The sequence below is a fragment of the Protopterus annectens genome, chromosome 3.part0, assembly GCF_019279795.1.
Source record: "Protopterus annectens isolate FY-2018-M chromosome 3.part0, PAN1.0, whole genome shotgun sequence".
Lineage (NCBI taxonomy): Eukaryota > Metazoa > Chordata > Ceratodontiformes > Protopteridae > Protopterus > Protopterus annectens.
Window position 1 is genome coordinate 291089425 of NC_056731.1, and position 19391 is coordinate 291108815.

At 39.5% G+C, this 19391-nt stretch overlaps 1 protein-coding gene across 1 annotated transcript in view; it reads left to right on the top strand.

The window, feature by feature from the left end:
* The window catches only part of NGLY1 (N-glycanase 1), a 714901-nt gene that overhangs the window by 550626 nt on the left and 144884 nt on the right, over positions 1–19391 (top strand). Inside the window, exon 8 of the mRNA XM_044064776.1 lies at positions 12889–12999. Coding sequence (XP_043920711.1) covers positions 12889–12999 — 111 coding nt within the window. The remainder of the gene's footprint in view (positions 1–12888; positions 13000–19391) is intronic.

Here is a 19391-nt window from a genome sequence, read left to right on the forward strand (position 1 = left end):
AAGGAGCGCTTGTTTGGGGAAAAAGCAGAAGAGGTGCTGAAAAAGATGGAAGACAAAGCAAAATCTATGTAAACAGTAAAAGATTTATTTCAAGTCCAGCCTCCCAGATTCAGCAGGAACTTTCCCTCTAAGCACTGGGCCTTCCCTGCATCTAACAGACAGGGCCAAGGTAAGTCCCGCAGGGACAGGCCATCCAGGCCCCTATCCCAGGGCCAGCAAAGATGCAAACAATGGACCACGTCCTTCTCTTAAGGAAGGGAGTTCTAAGCCAAGCTTTTATGGCAAGCACTCACAATGACTCTCCCTCCCCCCTCTGCCCTCCTTTCAATCATCAAAAACTAGGAGGAAGGCTCACCCTCTTCAAGGACAATTGGGTCTCTGTAACCAAGGACCAATGGGTCCTAAAAATCATTTCTCAGGGATACAGATTCTCCTTCAGCGAACTCCCCATTCCAAGAGGGTACCCAGACCTCCCCCCAAACCAGTGGGCAGAGGCATTAAAACAGATCCAAACTCTAATATCCCAGGGGGCAGTAGAACCTGTCCCTCCAGATCAAACAGGAAAAGGTTTTTACTCCAGACTATTCCTTGTTCCAAGAAAAGAGGGCACTTGCCGCCCCATCCTGGATCTATCCAAACTGAACACCTCCTTGGTGGTCCCCAGATTCAAAATGCTAACTTTGCAGCAGCTCCTGCCTGTGCTCACACAAAATGCCTGGCTTGTGACACTAGACCTAAAAGATGCCTACATCCACATCCCCATCAGGAAATCGTGCAGAAAATTCCTATGCTTCAGAGCAGGCTATCAACAATTTCAGTTCTCTGCACTGCCCTTTGGCTTATCTACTGCTCCCAGAGTATTCACCAAGTGCTTGGCCCCAGCTATAGCATTCTGCAGACAGAGAAATATACAGATTTACCCTTACCTGGATGACTGCCTCATTCAGGCAGAGTGCAAAGGAAAGTTGTTCCAGGACCTTCTATTTGCCAAATCACTCCTAACTTCTCTAGGGATCACCATCAATGAGAAAAAAATCAAAGCAAACCCCCACCAGGAAAATTGTTTTCCTGGGAGCTGTGCTAGACACAGCAACCCAAACGGCCTTTCTGTCCCCAGAAAAACAGAACTTCCTGCCTCTCTACTTCATCCAGCTGGCTTCCAGAAGTCACCTCACTGCGAGGAAGTTCCTGCAAGCCCTGTTATACATGGCATCTTGCATTCTTCTCATCCCTGTTGCCAGGCTTCACTTGAGAAAACTTCAGTGGTACTTAAAAGTACCTTTGGTGTCAGCACTCTCAGTCCCTAGAGACCACTTTCCCTCTGATCCCTTATATAAGGGCAGAATTTCTCTGATGGGCAGAAGCCTGTGCCATGAACAAGGGTTCATAGGTTCATAGGTTCATACTAGGCTATCTGCCCTAGGGCATTTATAAGCCTAGCCAGAGTGTGTTTGGCTTTCGCCACCCATTTTAAATTAATTTTGCTATGCCTTTTTTTGAGGTTAGTATACTGTGCCTCTGTCTAACAGTGACACAGAAGTGATAGCCGGGGTAAACCTATGATCTCCCATCCACTCATCAAGATTCCTCTTGAAGAGAGTCAATGTGGGACTCTGCCTAACCTGGACTGGGATTTTATTCCAGAGTGAAGGGAGCCTCTGGGTTATGAATCTGTCCCTCCAGCATGTCCTATTTATTTCAGTGCTGAGGTTCAAGTCTCTCGAGCGCGTAGCTCGATGGGATTTGGATTTTCTGAGGTGCAGCATGTCCATTAATTCTGGGTTGGACATGGCTTTATACGTCAGGCACAGATCGCCTCTGAGCAGGCGGTATGCCACTGAGTAGAGCTGGAGTTTCTTTAACCGGGCAGCATATGGCATCTGTTTGAGCCCTTTGATCCTCTTGGTGAGGTACTTTTGGGGTCTTTCCAGTTGCTGCAGGTGTCTGGTAAGGTACATCCCAAAAGGGGCATAGTACTCCATTATGGGCCTGATGAGGGATGAGTAAAGAGGCACGATGACCTCCCCTGATCTAGATGTGAATCCCTTCATGATTAGGTGGGCTATATAAAATGTTTTTCTAACCACTTTGGCCACGTGGTTGTCAAATGAGAGATTGCTATAAACTTGGGTCCCCAGGTCCCTAATGACTTCTTCTGTACTTAATGGATTACCACCTATGTGGTAATTTGTGGGCACTTTGTTTTTGCCAAAGGGGATGACTATACACTTTTTGGCGTTTAGCTTGAGGCCATGGCTCTGGAACCAGTTGTCTGTTTCTATGAGGCCCTTTTGGAGGATGCTTGTGTCGGCTGGAGAGTTGATTATGGCGCCCAGTTTGCAGTCATCTGCGAACTTGGTCTACCACAGTCCTTCCGTGTTGGCCTGTACCACCGAGAAATATATACCAAACAAGAGAGGTCCCAGGACTGAGCCTTGTGGGACGCCACTTGTAACTGGTTTGGAGTCTGACATGGCTCCAGCAATTCTAACCATGTGGGTTCTGTCCTTGAGCCAGTTTGCAACCCATCTAGTGACATAGGGGTTTATATTTAAGCTGGTGAGCTTATCTATAATGCCCGAGTGGGGTATTGTATCGAAGGCTTTTGCGAGGTCCAGGTAGGCTGTGTGGACCACCTTCCCCTCGTCAATGGCCTTGGTGACTGTTTCAAAGAAATCAACCAGGTTTAAGAGGCAGGATCTGCCCTTAACAAAGCCAAACTGGGTAGGATCCAGTGTCTGTAGGTCCCCAATATCTTTATTTATGAGGTCCATGATGATCCTTTCCATAGCTTTGCAGACCAAGCTAGTCAGGCTTATGGGGCGATAGTTTCCAGGATCCGTTGAGGCACCACCTTTATGGAGAGGGACCACTGTTGCTGTATGCCACTCTTTGGGTACATATCCTGTAGTAAGGCTAAGACTGAACAGTAGTTGTATGTTTGGGTTTAGCTCTTCTTGGAGTTCATGTAGGACGCAGCCCGGGACACCATCTGGTCCCATTGATGCTGTGTTTTTTGCTTTGGAGAGGGCGGCTCTTACCTGAGTATCTGAGATGTCAGGGGGGCAGCACTCTGTTGGGATAGATATTTGCCCTTTTTGTGGGGAGGGGGGATCTTCCCTTCATCCTTTGCCCTTCCGGCCAGAAAATCACCACCAACGCCTCAGACATTGTTTGGGGCGCTCACCTAGCAGGCAGTTGTACCCAAGGCCTTTGTAATCCCCACCAACTTCACTTGCACATCAACCAGAAAGAAATTATTGCAGTGCAAAAGGCTCCAACTTCCTTCCAACCCCATCTCAGGCCAGGAATCCTCTTTATGAAAACAGACAACACCACAGTAATGTGGTACATCAACAAGCAGGGGGGCACTCAGTCGTACCTCCTGTGCAGGTTAGCCATGGGGCTACACCTAATTGCCCAATGCTTACCAGGGACCAACAATACACTGGCGAACCACCTAAGCAGAAACTTACTGGACCACCAAGAATGTCAACTCCACAGAGAAATCTTTCTGCAAATCACCAAGGAGTGGGGGACCCCAGAAGTGGACCTCTGTCTCGCACCTCAACCACCAGCTGCACAAGTTCTGTACCAGGGAGTATCACCTCCTAGCATGGAAGGTGGATGCCTTGACCTTCCCCTGGAGCTCCCTCTTTGTGTACGCATACCCTCCTCTGCCCCTTATTCCCAAGATTCTGATCAAAACACACACACACACACACACACACACACACACACACACACACACACACACACACACACACACACACACACACACACACACACACTTGTCTTCAGTGAGAATCCAGGCTGCTTTCTAACGTGAAGTAAATATCTGATGGCTACACAGACATTCCAATTTTGCCCTCCTCATCCTCAGTCAGAGCTGGAAGTCACCCTGAAATCTTTTGCAGGCAGAAGTCTCACCATGTCTTGCACTCCTCCTGGCCACTTACATAGCAGTGCTCTTTTCTTCCTACTGGATCTCTTTAACTGCCACCTTTAAGATTTTAGCCAATCACAGTGTATATCTGACATGACAAGAACTAAGAGAGAGCAATTAAAACCTTTATGTTTGGCTGAATAGGACACATTAAGAATGTGAAAAGAAACTACTGCTTGGTTTATTTCTAGCTTGTTAATTTGTTGGACCAGAAGCCTGAGCTTCACTTGTACTCAAGGTCAAGATAACCTTGGCTTGCCCACCTTTAGTTGGAATGGGGCAGGCGAAGGAGAAACTTTTACAGTTAGGGTTAAATTTAAATAATAAGAAATGAAAAGTAAGAGATGGGGCAGAAAACTGTCAGAATTTTCTTTTGAGACAGAAAAATGTTATGATTTCTAGGAGTAATGCAAGAAAATGACATGCAAAATTCAGATGTGGAAGCAATACATATAACATATAAGAAAAAGGTATAAACAACGAAGTACTTGGGCTTATTTGATTTCATAGGGAGTGTTTGTAAGCCACTCCAGTGGTGAAGTAGGGCTCCTCCCTAACCCAATTCAAGTGCAACTTGGACAATTGGATGAGGAATAGGAAATTCATCTCTGGTTTGGCACCTATGTCTCTAATGGACACAAGCAACCTGTAAATGTTTCATCTCCCAAAACCCCTGCTTACACTTATCAAGGGTATCAGAACTTGTCAGAGATATGGGATGCATTGCTAGGCTTAAAAAGACCCTTGTGGTCGTTAGCCTAGTAAACAGCTATGAACCTATGAACCTATGAAAATAAGAGAGGAGAGACCAAAGGCCATCCTCGTTGCTCCAGATTGGCCCAGACAGCATTGGTACCCCTTATTATGCAGTCTGATCTTACAGCACCCAAAGCTGCTTCCCCTGATGTCAGACCTCTTGACCCAGGAGAGGGGGAAGGTACTGCACCCAGACCTACAGACTCTCAAGCTTTCAGCATGGCTGATACACTAAAAACTAACAAGGAGTCCCTGTTAAGCGAACAGGTCCTGGACATCATCACAGGGGCCAGAAGGCCCAGCACAAGAAAATCATATGCAGGAAAATGGAAAAGATTCTGCTCCTGGAAACAGTCAAAAGAGGGCAGTACCTCCCAACCTTCCATCCTTCTCATCATGGATTACCTTCAATGTTGCTCAATAGTGGCCTCTCTTTCTCCTCTATTAAAATCCATGCCTCGGCCATCTCTGCCCTTTATGGTTCAGACCCACTCCTCATCCTTTGATTAAGCAATTCCTCAGAGGGGCTCCCAGAAGGCCTCTGACACCACCCTAGGACCTGAATTATGTGTTAGAAAAACTAACCTTACCCCTTTTCGAACATGCCGCTTCAACAGAATTGAAATACCTCTCTTGGAAGACTTCCTTCCTACTGGTTATCACCTCAGCCAGAAGGGTCTCGGAACTTCAAGCTCTCATGGCTGTTGAGCCCTTCATAATTTTCCATGCAGACAGAGTTTCCCTGAGGACTAACCCCTCCTTTATGCCCAAGGTGGTATCTGATGTGACGCTTAACCAGGCCATACACCTTCCCACCTTCTTTTCCAACCCTCAGAACAAGGGGAAAGAATTCTACACTAACTAGACATGCACAGACAACTCGGATACTATCTGGACTGTGCTAAGCCATTCAGAAAAACAGACCAGCTTCTTGTAAGCTTTGCTCCAGTGGCAGAGGGGAAGCCCATCTCCAAACAAACCATTTCCAAATGGATTTCACACTGTATCCATTTTTGCTACAAACTACAGGGGAAACCCATACCTAAGTCTATCCGTACCCACTCCACTAGGGCAACCTCCACTTCCACTGCCTTCCTCAGAGAAGTACCTACCAGGACCATCTTGGAAGCGGCCACCTGGACCTCTGTCCATACCTTTACAAAGCATTACCACCTACCTCTCTTTTCTAAGTCTAGGGCAGGGTTTGCTTCTGCAGTTCTGCAGGGCCTCCTGTTCCATACCTAGGACTCAACCTATCCTTCCACCCTTTTCCTCAGCTTTGGGAATCCTCCCACTGGTGATGACTGCAACAGTGAAACACGAAGAGCATAGTACAGTTGTGTACACTTACTGTGGCTCATGTGTCTGAGGGTCTGACAGAGAGAGGTGGGCATGTCTATCTGTGGTGCAGAGAGCATTCGTCAGGGATGCTCCTGGGGGGGGGGTTCTACAGAGGGAAGTTGCCCTCCAATGTTGCCAACAGATGCAGGGATGGGGAAGTAAAGATACGTCATAATAACCCCCATCAGCAGAATCAGTTGCCAGCATCTCTGCCAGAATACCCTTAAGATTCATGCCATAACCATCTTACTTGGAGAAGTCTGGGGGACAATGGAGGAGCAGGTAGACCTAGCGATGGATGGGGACACTGGGATGTCCAGACAGAATGAAACAGGGAGAAGAGAAAAAAAAAACATAGTGAAAGAGTGTCTTCAATGAATGGTCAGATATATGTAGGCATATTTCCTTTTGAACATTTTATACTGGATAAAAATAAGCCTGTATAAAAAGATAAAATGGAATGTGGAGGAGGCAACTGTAAGTATTTAGAAGGATGGTACAATATCAGTATCTGACTGTCAAATCCGACTAACAGTAGATGAGCCAAAATGATGGAGATGGAAGTACGTAAGTTAGACTGCTAGGCTTAGGAATCCAGCATTAAATTTGCTACCAACACATTAAAGCACTATAACTGATAGCAGAGCTGTTCTACAACGTCTCTGTTTTGTTATTTGTCTGCGGTTCAGCATTAGAAAGCAAACAAAACAGATTGCTGACAAACAAGGAAAGTAATTGCAGCATTTTAAGTGTATTATGTATACATAAGAAAAAGGCTTGGGACTGGAAAAAGGAAGGCTTCTGGCCCTGCAGAAATACATTACACCATCCAGGAACGTGCCCTTCCCTGGAAGTTTGTGACTGTTACTGGTGATGCAAGAATATTTTAAGTCTTTTTTGTTGTTTAATATCATTTTTAAATGAAAAAAAGTATTTTGCATGCACTAGACTATGACAAAGAACTGATTAAGGCAGAAACAGAATGCAGATACCACAGTCCACATTTTTCTTTTGTACGTGATCTTTAACTGCAGTGTAATATAACCAACATATTTCATGCATCCAATAAATCGAATAAAGAAGCAGAACATAGTATGCATAATGACATGAGTGGTAAGAGGGCAGAACATAGTATCCATAATGACATGAGTGGTAAGAGGGCAGAGCATAGTATGCATAATGACATGAGTGGTAAGAGGGCAGAACATAGTATCCATAATGACATGAGTGGTAAGAGGGCAGAGCATAGTATGCATAATGACATGAGTGGTAAGAGGGCAGAACATAGTATGCATAATGACATGAATGGTAAGAGGGCAGAATATAGTATGCATAATGACATGAGTGGCAAGAGGGCAGAACATAGCATGCATAATGACATGAGTGGTAAGAGGGCAGAACATAGTATGCATAATGACATGAGTGGTAAGAGGGCAGAGCATAGTATGCATAATGACATGAGTGGTAAGAGAGCAGAACATAGTATGCATAATAACATGAGTGATAGTTAAGACACAGAGAATATAAGGCACTGAATATAGTTGATGGCTAAACATATCAAAGTTTATAATTTAGATTTATTAACCATAATCACAGCTGTACTCTTCAGGAGTTTTATCATGTAATACAAGCTTATTTTGAAGAGTTTATTATATGCAGCATTTCTAAATTGAAGTGGTAAATAATTTCAAATTTCAGGGCCAGTTTAGGAAAAGGTTACTTTCCTCTATGTCACTTGGACAAAGATTCTTATAGAATAATAGCTTCTTCAGCATATGGTCTTAGTGAGTACTGTGGATGAGGAACAGATTAGATATTGGCTGTAGGCAGCATCCATCATTCAAGAGTGGCATGCTGTTTCAGAGATGAGAATTTAACCTGATTTTCTGTAGTGGTATACAGTGACTTTCAGCAGAAAGAGAAAAGAACCTGGGGATACCATTGTATGATTTATAGTCCCTTAATATTACTGTAATTAGGAGGGAAAAAGAGGGATAGATCATAGTCTAGTCAAATAATCAATATTTTTTCCCAAAGTAACTGTATGCTTTTGGTGAAAATTTCCATGCAGTCTTATAAGACATTTTCTATTCATTCACCGTTTTAAAAGAAATAATGTAGTATGGTGGACAGAAGATAAGACACGAGTCAAACCAGATTCCTGGGTACTTAAATGCATCAACTTCTTACCCTTTGTTTTTCTGTTATTATTTATTGCCATAAAACTCTATAGTAATTTTATAAAAATGACATAAATACAAAACACAATCGAAAGAAAAGCAAGAACAGGAAAAAGAGAATAAGGAAAGAATACAAATCCACATGCTTTCTTCTTCTTAGCCATTTTTGTCCAAGTGAGACAGGCAGAGTTCAGAGAAGGAAGACATTCAAGTCTTTGATTAATGCCAAAGATCATACTGCTAATTTAACTTTAGTCACTTGTTGGTGTCTTTCGGCTTTTCCCGGTTAGGGGTCGCCACAGCGTAACTCCGGTCCACTATGTTACTGAGCAACGTACATATATGGCCAGGTCATTATATAGTTACTTCTGATTATGAAAAGAGCGAGGCCCTGTACATATGGGTGATATCTGCATATGCTGTATGGTTTAGCCTTAGTAGATCTAAAGAGAAGTTAGGAATTATTTCTACAATGGCACTAGGTAAAAGAGTATTCAAAGACGTAACTGTATTCTGCACTCTGGAATCACTTATCAGGCTCCAAGTCCCGTTTGTTTTATTTTTTTTCAGCTGGCCACATAATCGAGTTTACTTTAGAATAAATTCGTTTTAGCACTTTAGCTGTGCCATCTATGTAATAATCACACTACAACTTCTCTGCTATGTTTGGTAATGAGATAGTGTTTCAATACGGAAACGATCTGCTCCTTCTTTGATTATCTCCTCCAAGTTTAACACAATTTAAGTTTTTTTTCTTCTTGTTAAAATGGCTAATAATTATGTACTGCCTCATTACTGTATTGCCACTCTGCTTTTATCTTTTTCACGTCGTAAGCTTTGAGTGCCTTATTTAGGAATATTTGGAATGATGTATGTTTTTTTTTCTTTTTCCTTCATTTTTCCACAGCATATTATTGCTCTTATCAGTCAGGTATGCTTGTTTAATATCATTTGATATGCAGCTATTTTCTTTGTGAGTTTTACTTTTCTGCATAACCTTTACTTGTTTAACTTATATTAATATATCATGCAATTTTGCGATCTAATGCACTCTACCAAAATTAGCCCATCACTGTAATTTATAGGAAAACATAGGAGAAATGAGTTTGTTAGAATTCATTATTTTATTAGAATATTCTCTTAATAATCTCCACCATAGTAATTTATTCATGTTTCATGTTAAGCTTCAGTATACAATTGTAAACACTAGAAATTATTTTATAGTTAAATGAGAAATTTCATATTATTCTAGATCCAGCTTAGCAAAATCTCTGATTTTTAAATACAGTTGTTATGCTCAGGGGTTATTTAGGAATATTTCTAATTACGTTAGCTTAATTGCTTTTCAGAAAAGTTTTTAAGACATCCTTATGTCACAGCTGTCACTGTTAATAATTTTTAGGTTCATAGTTACTAGACAGATCTATTTCTAATGATCAAAATACCACCTACCTGACTTTTTTATCAGTGAGACAGCATAATCAAAACCGCATTTAAACGGACACTCGGATCACCATCTGAAAACTCCAGGTAAGTAACCACTTTGCCAGCATGATGAACTTTGCCCCTTTCCTCACTGTAATGCGATCTCTCAGTTGGTATATTTAGTTGGGGGGGGGGGCAGCCCCCCCCCCTTGTGGGCTGTGGGTTTAATTTGGTTCGGTTTTTATTTTACTTTGTGGTGCAGACAAGTGGTTACTTACCTGGACTTTTCAGTCAGTGATCTAAGTGTTCATTTAAATGTGCTATCAGTGAAGTCGTCTCGGTGTTAAGAAAGTCTGGTAAGTGGAATTTCAATCATTAGAAGTAGACTTTTACTAGACATGTGGTCCAAGAGGTACTGATGATGACTAACTGACTTGCATAGTGTCACACGTTAGACAAATTTATGTGGAGGGAATCAAATCGTAGAATTGAAGAAGAGGACTGTTGACAGCTGATAGCATTAATCCTCTCTTTTTGAGAAAAATGTGTTTGCCTTTGATAGCTTATCACTGTATAAGCTTGGTTACATGAAGATAGGCTATCCGTAGTGTTTACAAAGATAAAGAAAGAAAGAAAGAAACTGAAATTCTGAGTGGTTCTGTTGTTATTGCCAGACCTAACACTGTCCTTACAGTAAGAATGTCATCACTAATTATCTTCCAAAACTTTACCTTGTTTGCCATCTCTTTTGATTGATTAATCTTAGAAATAGAAGTTCCTGTCTTTAACAAAGCTTGTCCCCAATGATTCTGTGTTGTATTTAATATTATTGGCCTTTCTTCTTTGCATAAAATATTGTTAAAGAGATTGGGTCGCCTAGTTACACTGACTCATCTTTTTCAGTTCTTCTGTGATGCATCTTAAAAGACACGAACCCCAGCAGTTTGCCTTTGTTAAAGGCATTTCATGTCTAATAAATCTGGTGAATTTGTTTAGAGAGGAACAGAAGCTATGGACAGTGGTTACACTGTCCACACAGCATACCTTGATCTCACCAAGGTATTTGATAGCATACCACATGTCAACATTATCAGAATGCTAAATGTGTATGAAATTGATCTCAGTGTAGTTAGATGGATAGCTAATTGGCCGAGGGGCAGAACCCACATTGTGAGGGTGCTAGGATCACCCTCAGAGAGCATCAAAGCAAACAGTGGGTACTACAGGGATCCATGCTGAGACCTCTGCCATTCAGCATATACTTCTCTGATTTCTAAATCAAAATGGGGAGCTCTCGTTAACCACATTTACAGATCAGTGTAAATTGGGTGATGAACATAAATCCCCTTCTGAAGCACAGAAGCTACAAAGTGAGTTTATGCATGCTAATAGCTGGTACTCTGAAAACAGACTAAAGCTAAATGCTAAAAAATACAATATTGTTACATTTAGCAAACAAACCCTCCACCCAGCTTATAGCATAGAAATCACCCCAACTTCAAAACAAAAATGTTATGAGAGTTTGGAACGTGGGTACATAACTCCCTCTTCTTTGAATATCATGTTGCATGAGGTGGTGTAAAAGCCTTTCATCTGATACAATTGACTGCAAGGGGTATTTCTTCTGGATTCAAACAAGCCCTTACCTCTGTATATTCTGCACTGATTAGGCCCATTGAATACACTGCCCCTTTAGGATGTATCTTACTAAACATACCAAGTATTGGAGAAACCCTAAAGGTTCTTGACAAAAAAGATCATGGGCCTAAAGGACCTGAGCTACCAAGAGAGGACAGAAGCCTTGTCCCTGTATTCAATGTCTGATTGACTTCTTAAGGGGAAGCTGTGCCTTGCCTTCTGGACCACTAGGTATTCAGCAGTCCAAGACTTTTTATTTCTCCACAAATCAGTCCAGCAAACACTAGAACCAGAGATCTGAACAAGTAAATCATGGTAGAGCAACAGTTTGTCATGCAATGCTTACCACTTCTTGAGAACATGCTTCCTGTACAGATCAAGCATTGTGAGACACTATCTTCCTTTAAAAAGGAGTTAGTCAATTGGATGGATATTCATAAATTTATCATTGTTCCATGGAAAAGAAGGTAAAGTCTAAGTGTGGATACTTATGAGGCATAAATGGCAACATGGTCCAGTTGCCTTGTACATTCTTTGATTTTATGAATTCAGACCTTTGATGACCATCAGAGGTAGAGTTCTCTGATCTCGGCTATATCCACCTTTACACTCTGGAATTATTTGCAGTTTTATTTTGAAATAGACTGCACTTCAAAGCAAAGGCATGCATATGGCATGGTAGTATAGCAGCAGGGCATCTGCCTATGCCATTGGATGACGTAACCTGTTGGGAGCTAGACTGTCAGCCATTAGGAAGGGTGAATGTTGTGTTGATATCTGCTGTACTCTCCCAGACAGGAAGGTAGGGATAAGTTCTGCTGGGGTTCCTTAACCACTTAAAATCTCTAGTGTAATTGTACACCGTCAGATCAAATGTTGAATGGGATGGCACATTCTGCTGGAGGTGTTGTGCATTTGTGTAAGTGAGAACACAACCTCCCTGGAGAAATCTCATTGAACAGGGTCCTTCCTGGTGTTTTCTGTCAACTTGTTAGTAGTTTGGATTGGTGTCTTCCTTGAGAAATCTCATTGTGTTGGTGCTGCAGAGAGGTTTGAAGGAAGTATACAAATTGCAACAACCATCACCCCCAGTTACCTGATATGGTGTAATCCCTTATTTACAGAGCTCATCTCTTTCCTGTATGTGATTCAATAAGTAATGGAAGATGAAACCAATAAAAAAAACAAATACTGTATCTATGAGTGGGCTGCACAAAATCAGCAATAGAAGTGTTTCCTTTATGTACTAAATTTTCATAACTCTGCTTCTGTCACACTTTCATATTTTGTAAAATTACATTGTGTTTATTTTTGCTGTGAGAGAAAACAGGGGACTATATTACTTTATGAGGAAACATTTTCCAATTGGCTATACTGGAAAACTAGTAACATTCTTTACTTTTATTGGATATAGCTAGCCTCATCTGTTTACTGTGTGTTACTGTAAGGTATGGTTTACATGAAATACAATAAATTGTACAGCCACTACTGTCTTTTCACAGTTGCTTCCTGTATGAAGTTAATGTTTGACAAAAATAATTGTAACAAGAGCATGTACAGTAGTTAAAAGTCCTTTAATGGAAAGTTGCATATGTATTACAGATTGTTGATGTAAGCTGGCGATACTCTTGTAAGCATGAGGAACTACTGACTCGAAGAACCGAAGTCCGAGAAGGATGGCTTAGGGAAGCAGTCAATGAACTTAATGCTATGGTATGTCTCTCTCTCTCTCTCTGAAACTGAATCTTGCCATGAAATTCTACACAATCCAAACATGTCAGCACCGCAGTAACTACCTATTACTAATTATAATTTTCCTAACCCTGACTTGCCTCACTGAGATTGCTGTGATCTTGTTTTCTTGGAAAAAAATGCCTAGCCCATAATGCATTGTAAGGGTACAAATAATGGGATTATAGTATTATACTCTTCTATTGTCAGAGTAATCCTCAGTAAAAATGGCTGTGACTTTTTTGGAGTGATTTTAAAAAGTGATGTTGTGTGAGTCTCAGATCCTGTGCTCATATTGGTTTGCAAAGCTCTGCTAATTAGTGAAGTTACTGAAATGATTATCATTTTTTTAATATGTGCAAGTGTAGAGATCATTCTCAAAGGATGGAAATACACTCTGAAGAAAGGAAATGTTGCATGTAGGGTTTCCTTTGAAAAAGGCTACTGTTTCTTTGAAGAATTAATTGCTTTTTATCTCATTTGCCATGTCAACTACATATTCTCCAAGTTAAGTGTTTAATGTGATAATGTTTAGGTGCTGCACCTTTACGTAATGAGCTGAGACTAAGAGATGCTAACAGGCTAGTTGAGAAAGGGCATGATAGGACATGGGCAGAAATGAGTAAGAGATGGGACAATTTCTTATTGAGTGTGGCACTTTATGCTAAGTTCACATGATAAACATGCATTCTGGTTTGTGTGACAGATTACACAGCATCATGATTTGTTATTTTATACATCCAGCTCCATTCATTCAGTACTACTGTATAAAAATTACTTGAGTCTTATTACTGTTTTGCAGTTTATTTATTATAATAATTAGAAATTAAAAAAAAATAATACAATTCTGTTATCCTACTTTCTGTCATTGGTGGTACTATTTATTTTGAGTATCATACAAGTGGTTTGCGTCTAACTAGTCAACCATTATTTACCTGATCCCATTTCCCCAATTTTGCCTTCCCCTGACTGTGTTTCAAGTTTTGTACATTAGGCTATAAGACTCCAAATCATGTGGCAATTTTGTTCACCCTTGCAGGATGTTTCTTTTCTCCTATGGTTGTTTGACCATGTAGTTAGTATACTAATTAAAGGAGGGGGTGTCAGAGGCAGAATCTCCCATCTTGGAGGTGATAAGGTACTTGTCCCCTGCAAAAAACATAGTGTTTCTTTTTGTTTGTGTTGGTGGCTGGGGTTGTAATTCTTTATTGTTTAGTATCAACGAGTTTATGTTCTGTAGGTTGAGAATCAATTTAGTGCAGCCAAACCATTTACTTGTTATTTTTTTATATTTCTAGGCATTTTGCTTTCATTTAGAGCTCTGAGGCAGTACATTAATCATTGTGGGTGTTTTCTCTATGTTTTCTTCTACTACTAATTTATTTTCAGTGTAGTTCTGTTTACACAGTCAAGTTAATTTGTAATGGCAGTTGCTTCACTGTTTAAAGTGATTTGGACATATGTCAGAAAACTTGCCTTATGTATGTGCCTATGTTTGAGAATAAACAGATTATTTTGAATTCCTGCAATTATTATATGGGAAGAGGATACAAAGCTGCTTAGCAAAAAGACACAAGCTGATGCTCTGGTATAGTTAGTTATGAAGACCCTGGTTCTCTGTAGAATGAAGACTGATTTGATATGAATGTCAAAACGTTGCTTGCTTTCCAGTGATTCAGCTTTAGACTATCAAAATAATGCATTCATGGCGTAGAAGTTCACACGCAGTGTTAATGTTGACTGACAACGGAGATGATGATCTGGGGAGATTGGTATAACTAGTGGTCTGAGAGTGTTCTCAGAATATGAAAAGCACTATTAGAGAACACTAAGACAATGGCGAGTACTTAGGGAAGGCACACATAGTGTCCGGTGTTTGCTGGGGAAACAAACGACGTCACACAATGCATGAGAAATCAAAGCAATTTATTCCTCAATTAAAATGAAAACAATAGGTCAAGCACTTTTGTCCCATATATTCAAAAGTACTTCGTCAGAGCCAAAACTATTTGAATCAAAATGGCTTCCTTACATAGATGCCTATGTCACATGACCAACAAAGTAAAACATTTTTTTTAAAGGGCCACCAGAAATAAGCATACTTATAAACTAGAAGGAAAAAATAAACAGAAAAATTCAAGTAGATGCATTAATGATTACATAGTTAAAAATACATTGTTGAAATTCTAAGTGAGTTGTGTAGCGTCATTTTTTTTCCTGCAAACGTCGAATACAACATGTGCCTTTGTAGTGGTTGGTGTTGTTTTTTTTTGGGGGGGAGGGCACAGTCACATGCTCTGAGTTTTGTTTTTGAGGACTTAGGGAAGGGTTATTAACAGAGGGGATATTATAAAACTTCACACTGTTAAATTATGGCCTTTTCGTTGCTTAACCTTGTTACAAGGACTTGAGAGAATTCAGAAAAAGACAGGTAACAAATAATGAGTTTTAGCATCTGAACTAATATCCTGCAAGTAAGTGAATTTTTTAAGTTTTGGATGCCACAGAGGAGATGCAATAGAGACTTTTGAATACCACATCTAGTAGGTGTTAACTCATTCAAGCCTGTAGCGCATTTCTTGTATACTTCCAGTTAGCACCCATAATATCTTATGGTGTGCAAACCTTTTTTGGGTCTGGCTTCTTTAGTTAAGTGACTTACCCTATAATAACAGGCAGTATTAGGAAGTGCATAGGCTTATTAAAAATTACACCAAGACTGATAATCTACACTGTCCTGCAGTAGAGAAATGAATCACTGTTTTTCACTTATTATTCAGTTTCATATTTATGTTCGTATTTTCAAAACTGAGGGACCTACATGTTATGGATGGGTATGGGGTGAAATGTCTTGGTGGGAGACATAAAAATTCATTGTCAATGTCCATTTGCATTACATTACACTGGAGATACTGCTAGTTATTTGTTAAAAGACTAGCATAACATAAATAATCTTTCCATATGTACGTAGTACTTCAAAAAAATAAATGACTTACAAATTATTTCATGACATCAGGTAAAACCTTAGATGTTGTTGAAGAAAACCGGCATTGATATTTGCACTGTAGTTGCACATCTTAAGAGAATGCTGCGGTGGTACGGCTGTAGCATTGTTACTCACAGCAAGAGGTTCTCACGTTCGATTCTCGGCGTGGCTTGGGAGTGCCTTCTGTGTGGAGTCTGTCCTCCCCGTGGTTGGGTAGCGTTCGAAAAACATGCGTACGTAAATGGGTGTGCCTTCGTTGAAGGTTGAGTGTCGACCTGGCACCTCGGTGTTTCGTACAAATCTACTGCCAATCATTCGTGGACCGGAGTTCCGCTGTGGCGACCTCTTAGCGGGAAAAACCGAAAGACAAACAACAACAACAAAAACAAGTTGCACATCTTGAGAGATATTCAGTGTTACTGGTAAACTGGACAACACACAAATAAACTGAAAACAACAGCTCCTGGTAGAATAGACAGTCAAAGTACTGGAACGAACGCTCTAATGCTTAAGTGCTCTGATGCTGAATGCACAAGAAGTTACACAAATTGCAGTTCATGAAGAAGTCACTGTTTAAAAGAAACGATTTATTTATCAACCATAGAGTTAAGCGCTTTTCGTCCCACAGGTAGTGGGACTTCTTCAGACAACCAGAACATTAAAACACCAGGGTTTAAAAACCTAGTTTGGCGCCAAAATACAAACGCTGTTGCTAGGTTACTGGTAACAGTGATGTAAAAAGTAATCAAACCATTAAACACACATAACGGAGGTTTGCTTCCTTTTCTAATAATAATATATATATTACAATGATGACACACAACATCCTAATGTAAAATATATTGATATAACCAAATCGGCTATTTGCCTTAACTGTTTAAACAGGGATGCAAAGATTTAAAATATTTTACGCAACTGTGACAGTATGATCTTTTGTCTAACTCACTAAATATCACCAGGTAATTCAAGTAAATTACCATAAAGTATTGTTGAATGAATAATGCAAATAATGCACTGTACACATGAAGTACATGATGTGCAAGTGTTAATGGAGCGCTGCTATACAAAAGTGTCAATGCAAAATCCTGTCATAATGTTGCCATTGCGGTTTAACACAAGGCTAGGATTTGCACTAGCTTTTCAAACACTCAAAAACTAAAATGCATTATATACGTTGCGACTGTCCAATATATGATGACTACATTGATATTGTAAACTAGTTGTGTATATAGATCTTGTCATGAAAATGTCATTACAATTTGGTAGAAAACTAGGACTCGCTAAAGCTCGTCTACACTAAAATAATTAAATACATTGTATGCGATGTAAATATTCAATAATACTAATATTAACCTTACTAGCTTATTTATAAATAAATCTAAACAAAAATCAACTGATTAATCAAATCACCAAAAATATTATTTAGTTAACCAAATAATGAATCTAAAGGTCTGTTCAAACAGAAAATTAGTTATTACTATTAATACATTGTATATATACTGATAAAGGGTATTGAGAAATAAATAATAATGAAAAAATAATGGAAAATAATAATATTCGTACCAGTAATAGTGATGCACACACAAAAAATAAAGAAATTACTGAGATGTATATTGAGAAATAGACGGAGGTGTGTAAGTCCTGTGATCTCCTGTACCACCTTGCCCGTAATGTGTGTACTGTAATTCAAGTAAATGAACCAATATATAAAAATATAAAAATATATGTGGAAAATGTATATAAAAAGTAAATACAAATGTCTATAAAAAATATTTTGACATGTTAAAATTAATATATAATAGTATATTATAGTAAAATTAAATATGATGTTAATTGAAATAAATGTGCCACCAAATTTGTTTAACGACGCAGACTCCTCAGCTTCAAGATGGGATGAAGGGAACAAATTTCGTTCAATCCAGGAGGTGCACTAGCAAAACAGCGTATCTGCCAATACAATTCTAAAACTTCTAGTAATACTTGGTTGGGCCCATCACGACTATCCAGTATAATCATGTCAACTGCTCTAAAGAGAAAAGTGTGTTTATTGTTTTCAGCGACATGCTTGGCTAATGCATTGTCTGTTTTATTTTTCTTGATGGCATACAGGTGCTCATATACCCGCTCGCGTAGCTTCCTGTCTGTCTTCCCAAAATAGAAGGCAAGACACAGCTGATACTGAGCAAGGTATATGACTCCAGATGTCTGACAATTAAACTTGTGTTTTACGTGATAAGTAACATTCCTAATTGTAAAACATTCACCTGTGTTCATATATGAACAGTATTTACACATATTACATTGGAACATACCTTTTCTCCATGGTAGTATTCTAGTATCACTTTGTATAATTTGTTTAAGATTTCTCCCTTTTTTCCATACTATTTTAGGTTTAAGTGGAAGTTTTTTACTAGTTTCACTATCATTAGTGATAATGTTCCAATTTTTGTTCATGATTAAGGTGATAATGTCACTATCCAAGCTAAAAGGGGTGATGAAAGCTAATTTTATAGATGTAAAGTCGGTATTACAACCTGTCACTACTTGTTGTGTAGTGGCACTAAGAATGGGCTGGTACATACCTGTTTCTCTTTTGGTAGTTACTTCATAAATTAAATTGTCTACAAGCTGCTGAGGATATGCTCTACTCATAAACATAGATCTTAAAAGTTGGCATTCGTTATAAAAATCATCATTCCTAGAGACCATTCGTGCTGCATGTACTAGTTGACCTTTAACTACAGATTCCTTCTGATAAGGAGGATGGCTACTATTATAATGTAAGACAGTGTTGGAATAAGTTTCCTTTCTATGTATATTAGCATAAAAAAACCTTGTTGGTTGAATCTTTACGTAAATCTACGTCCAAATAGGTTATCCTGTCTTTACTATATGTAGATGTAAAAACCAAAAAATCAGAACTAGTATTGAATGATGATACTAATTCAGTTGCCAGAATTTCGTCGTCATCTAATAGTATGAAAATGTCATCCAAAAATCGTGTATAATATTTAATTTTACTCTTGACATTAGTGTTCCTGCTAGCTACTTCTTGTTCCCAATAGGCCATAACCAGATTAGCAAAGCTACCCCCACAAGGGGAGCCCATGGCTACGCCTATTTTTTGCAGGTAAATCTTGTTGTCAAAGGTGAAAAAGTTATAAGACAAGACAATGTCTAACATTTCCTCTATTAGTTTTATTTCAGTCTGAGGAGCACCATGTTTCCTAAGAATGAAACTTACCCATTCTATACCTTCAATGTGTGGTATACAGGTATATAAATCTTTTACATCTACCGTTAAAAAATTAAAAGTGTCATTGAATCCAAGATTGTTGATATGATATAGAAAGGACCACGAGTCCTTACATATAGCTTTCTCCTTGGA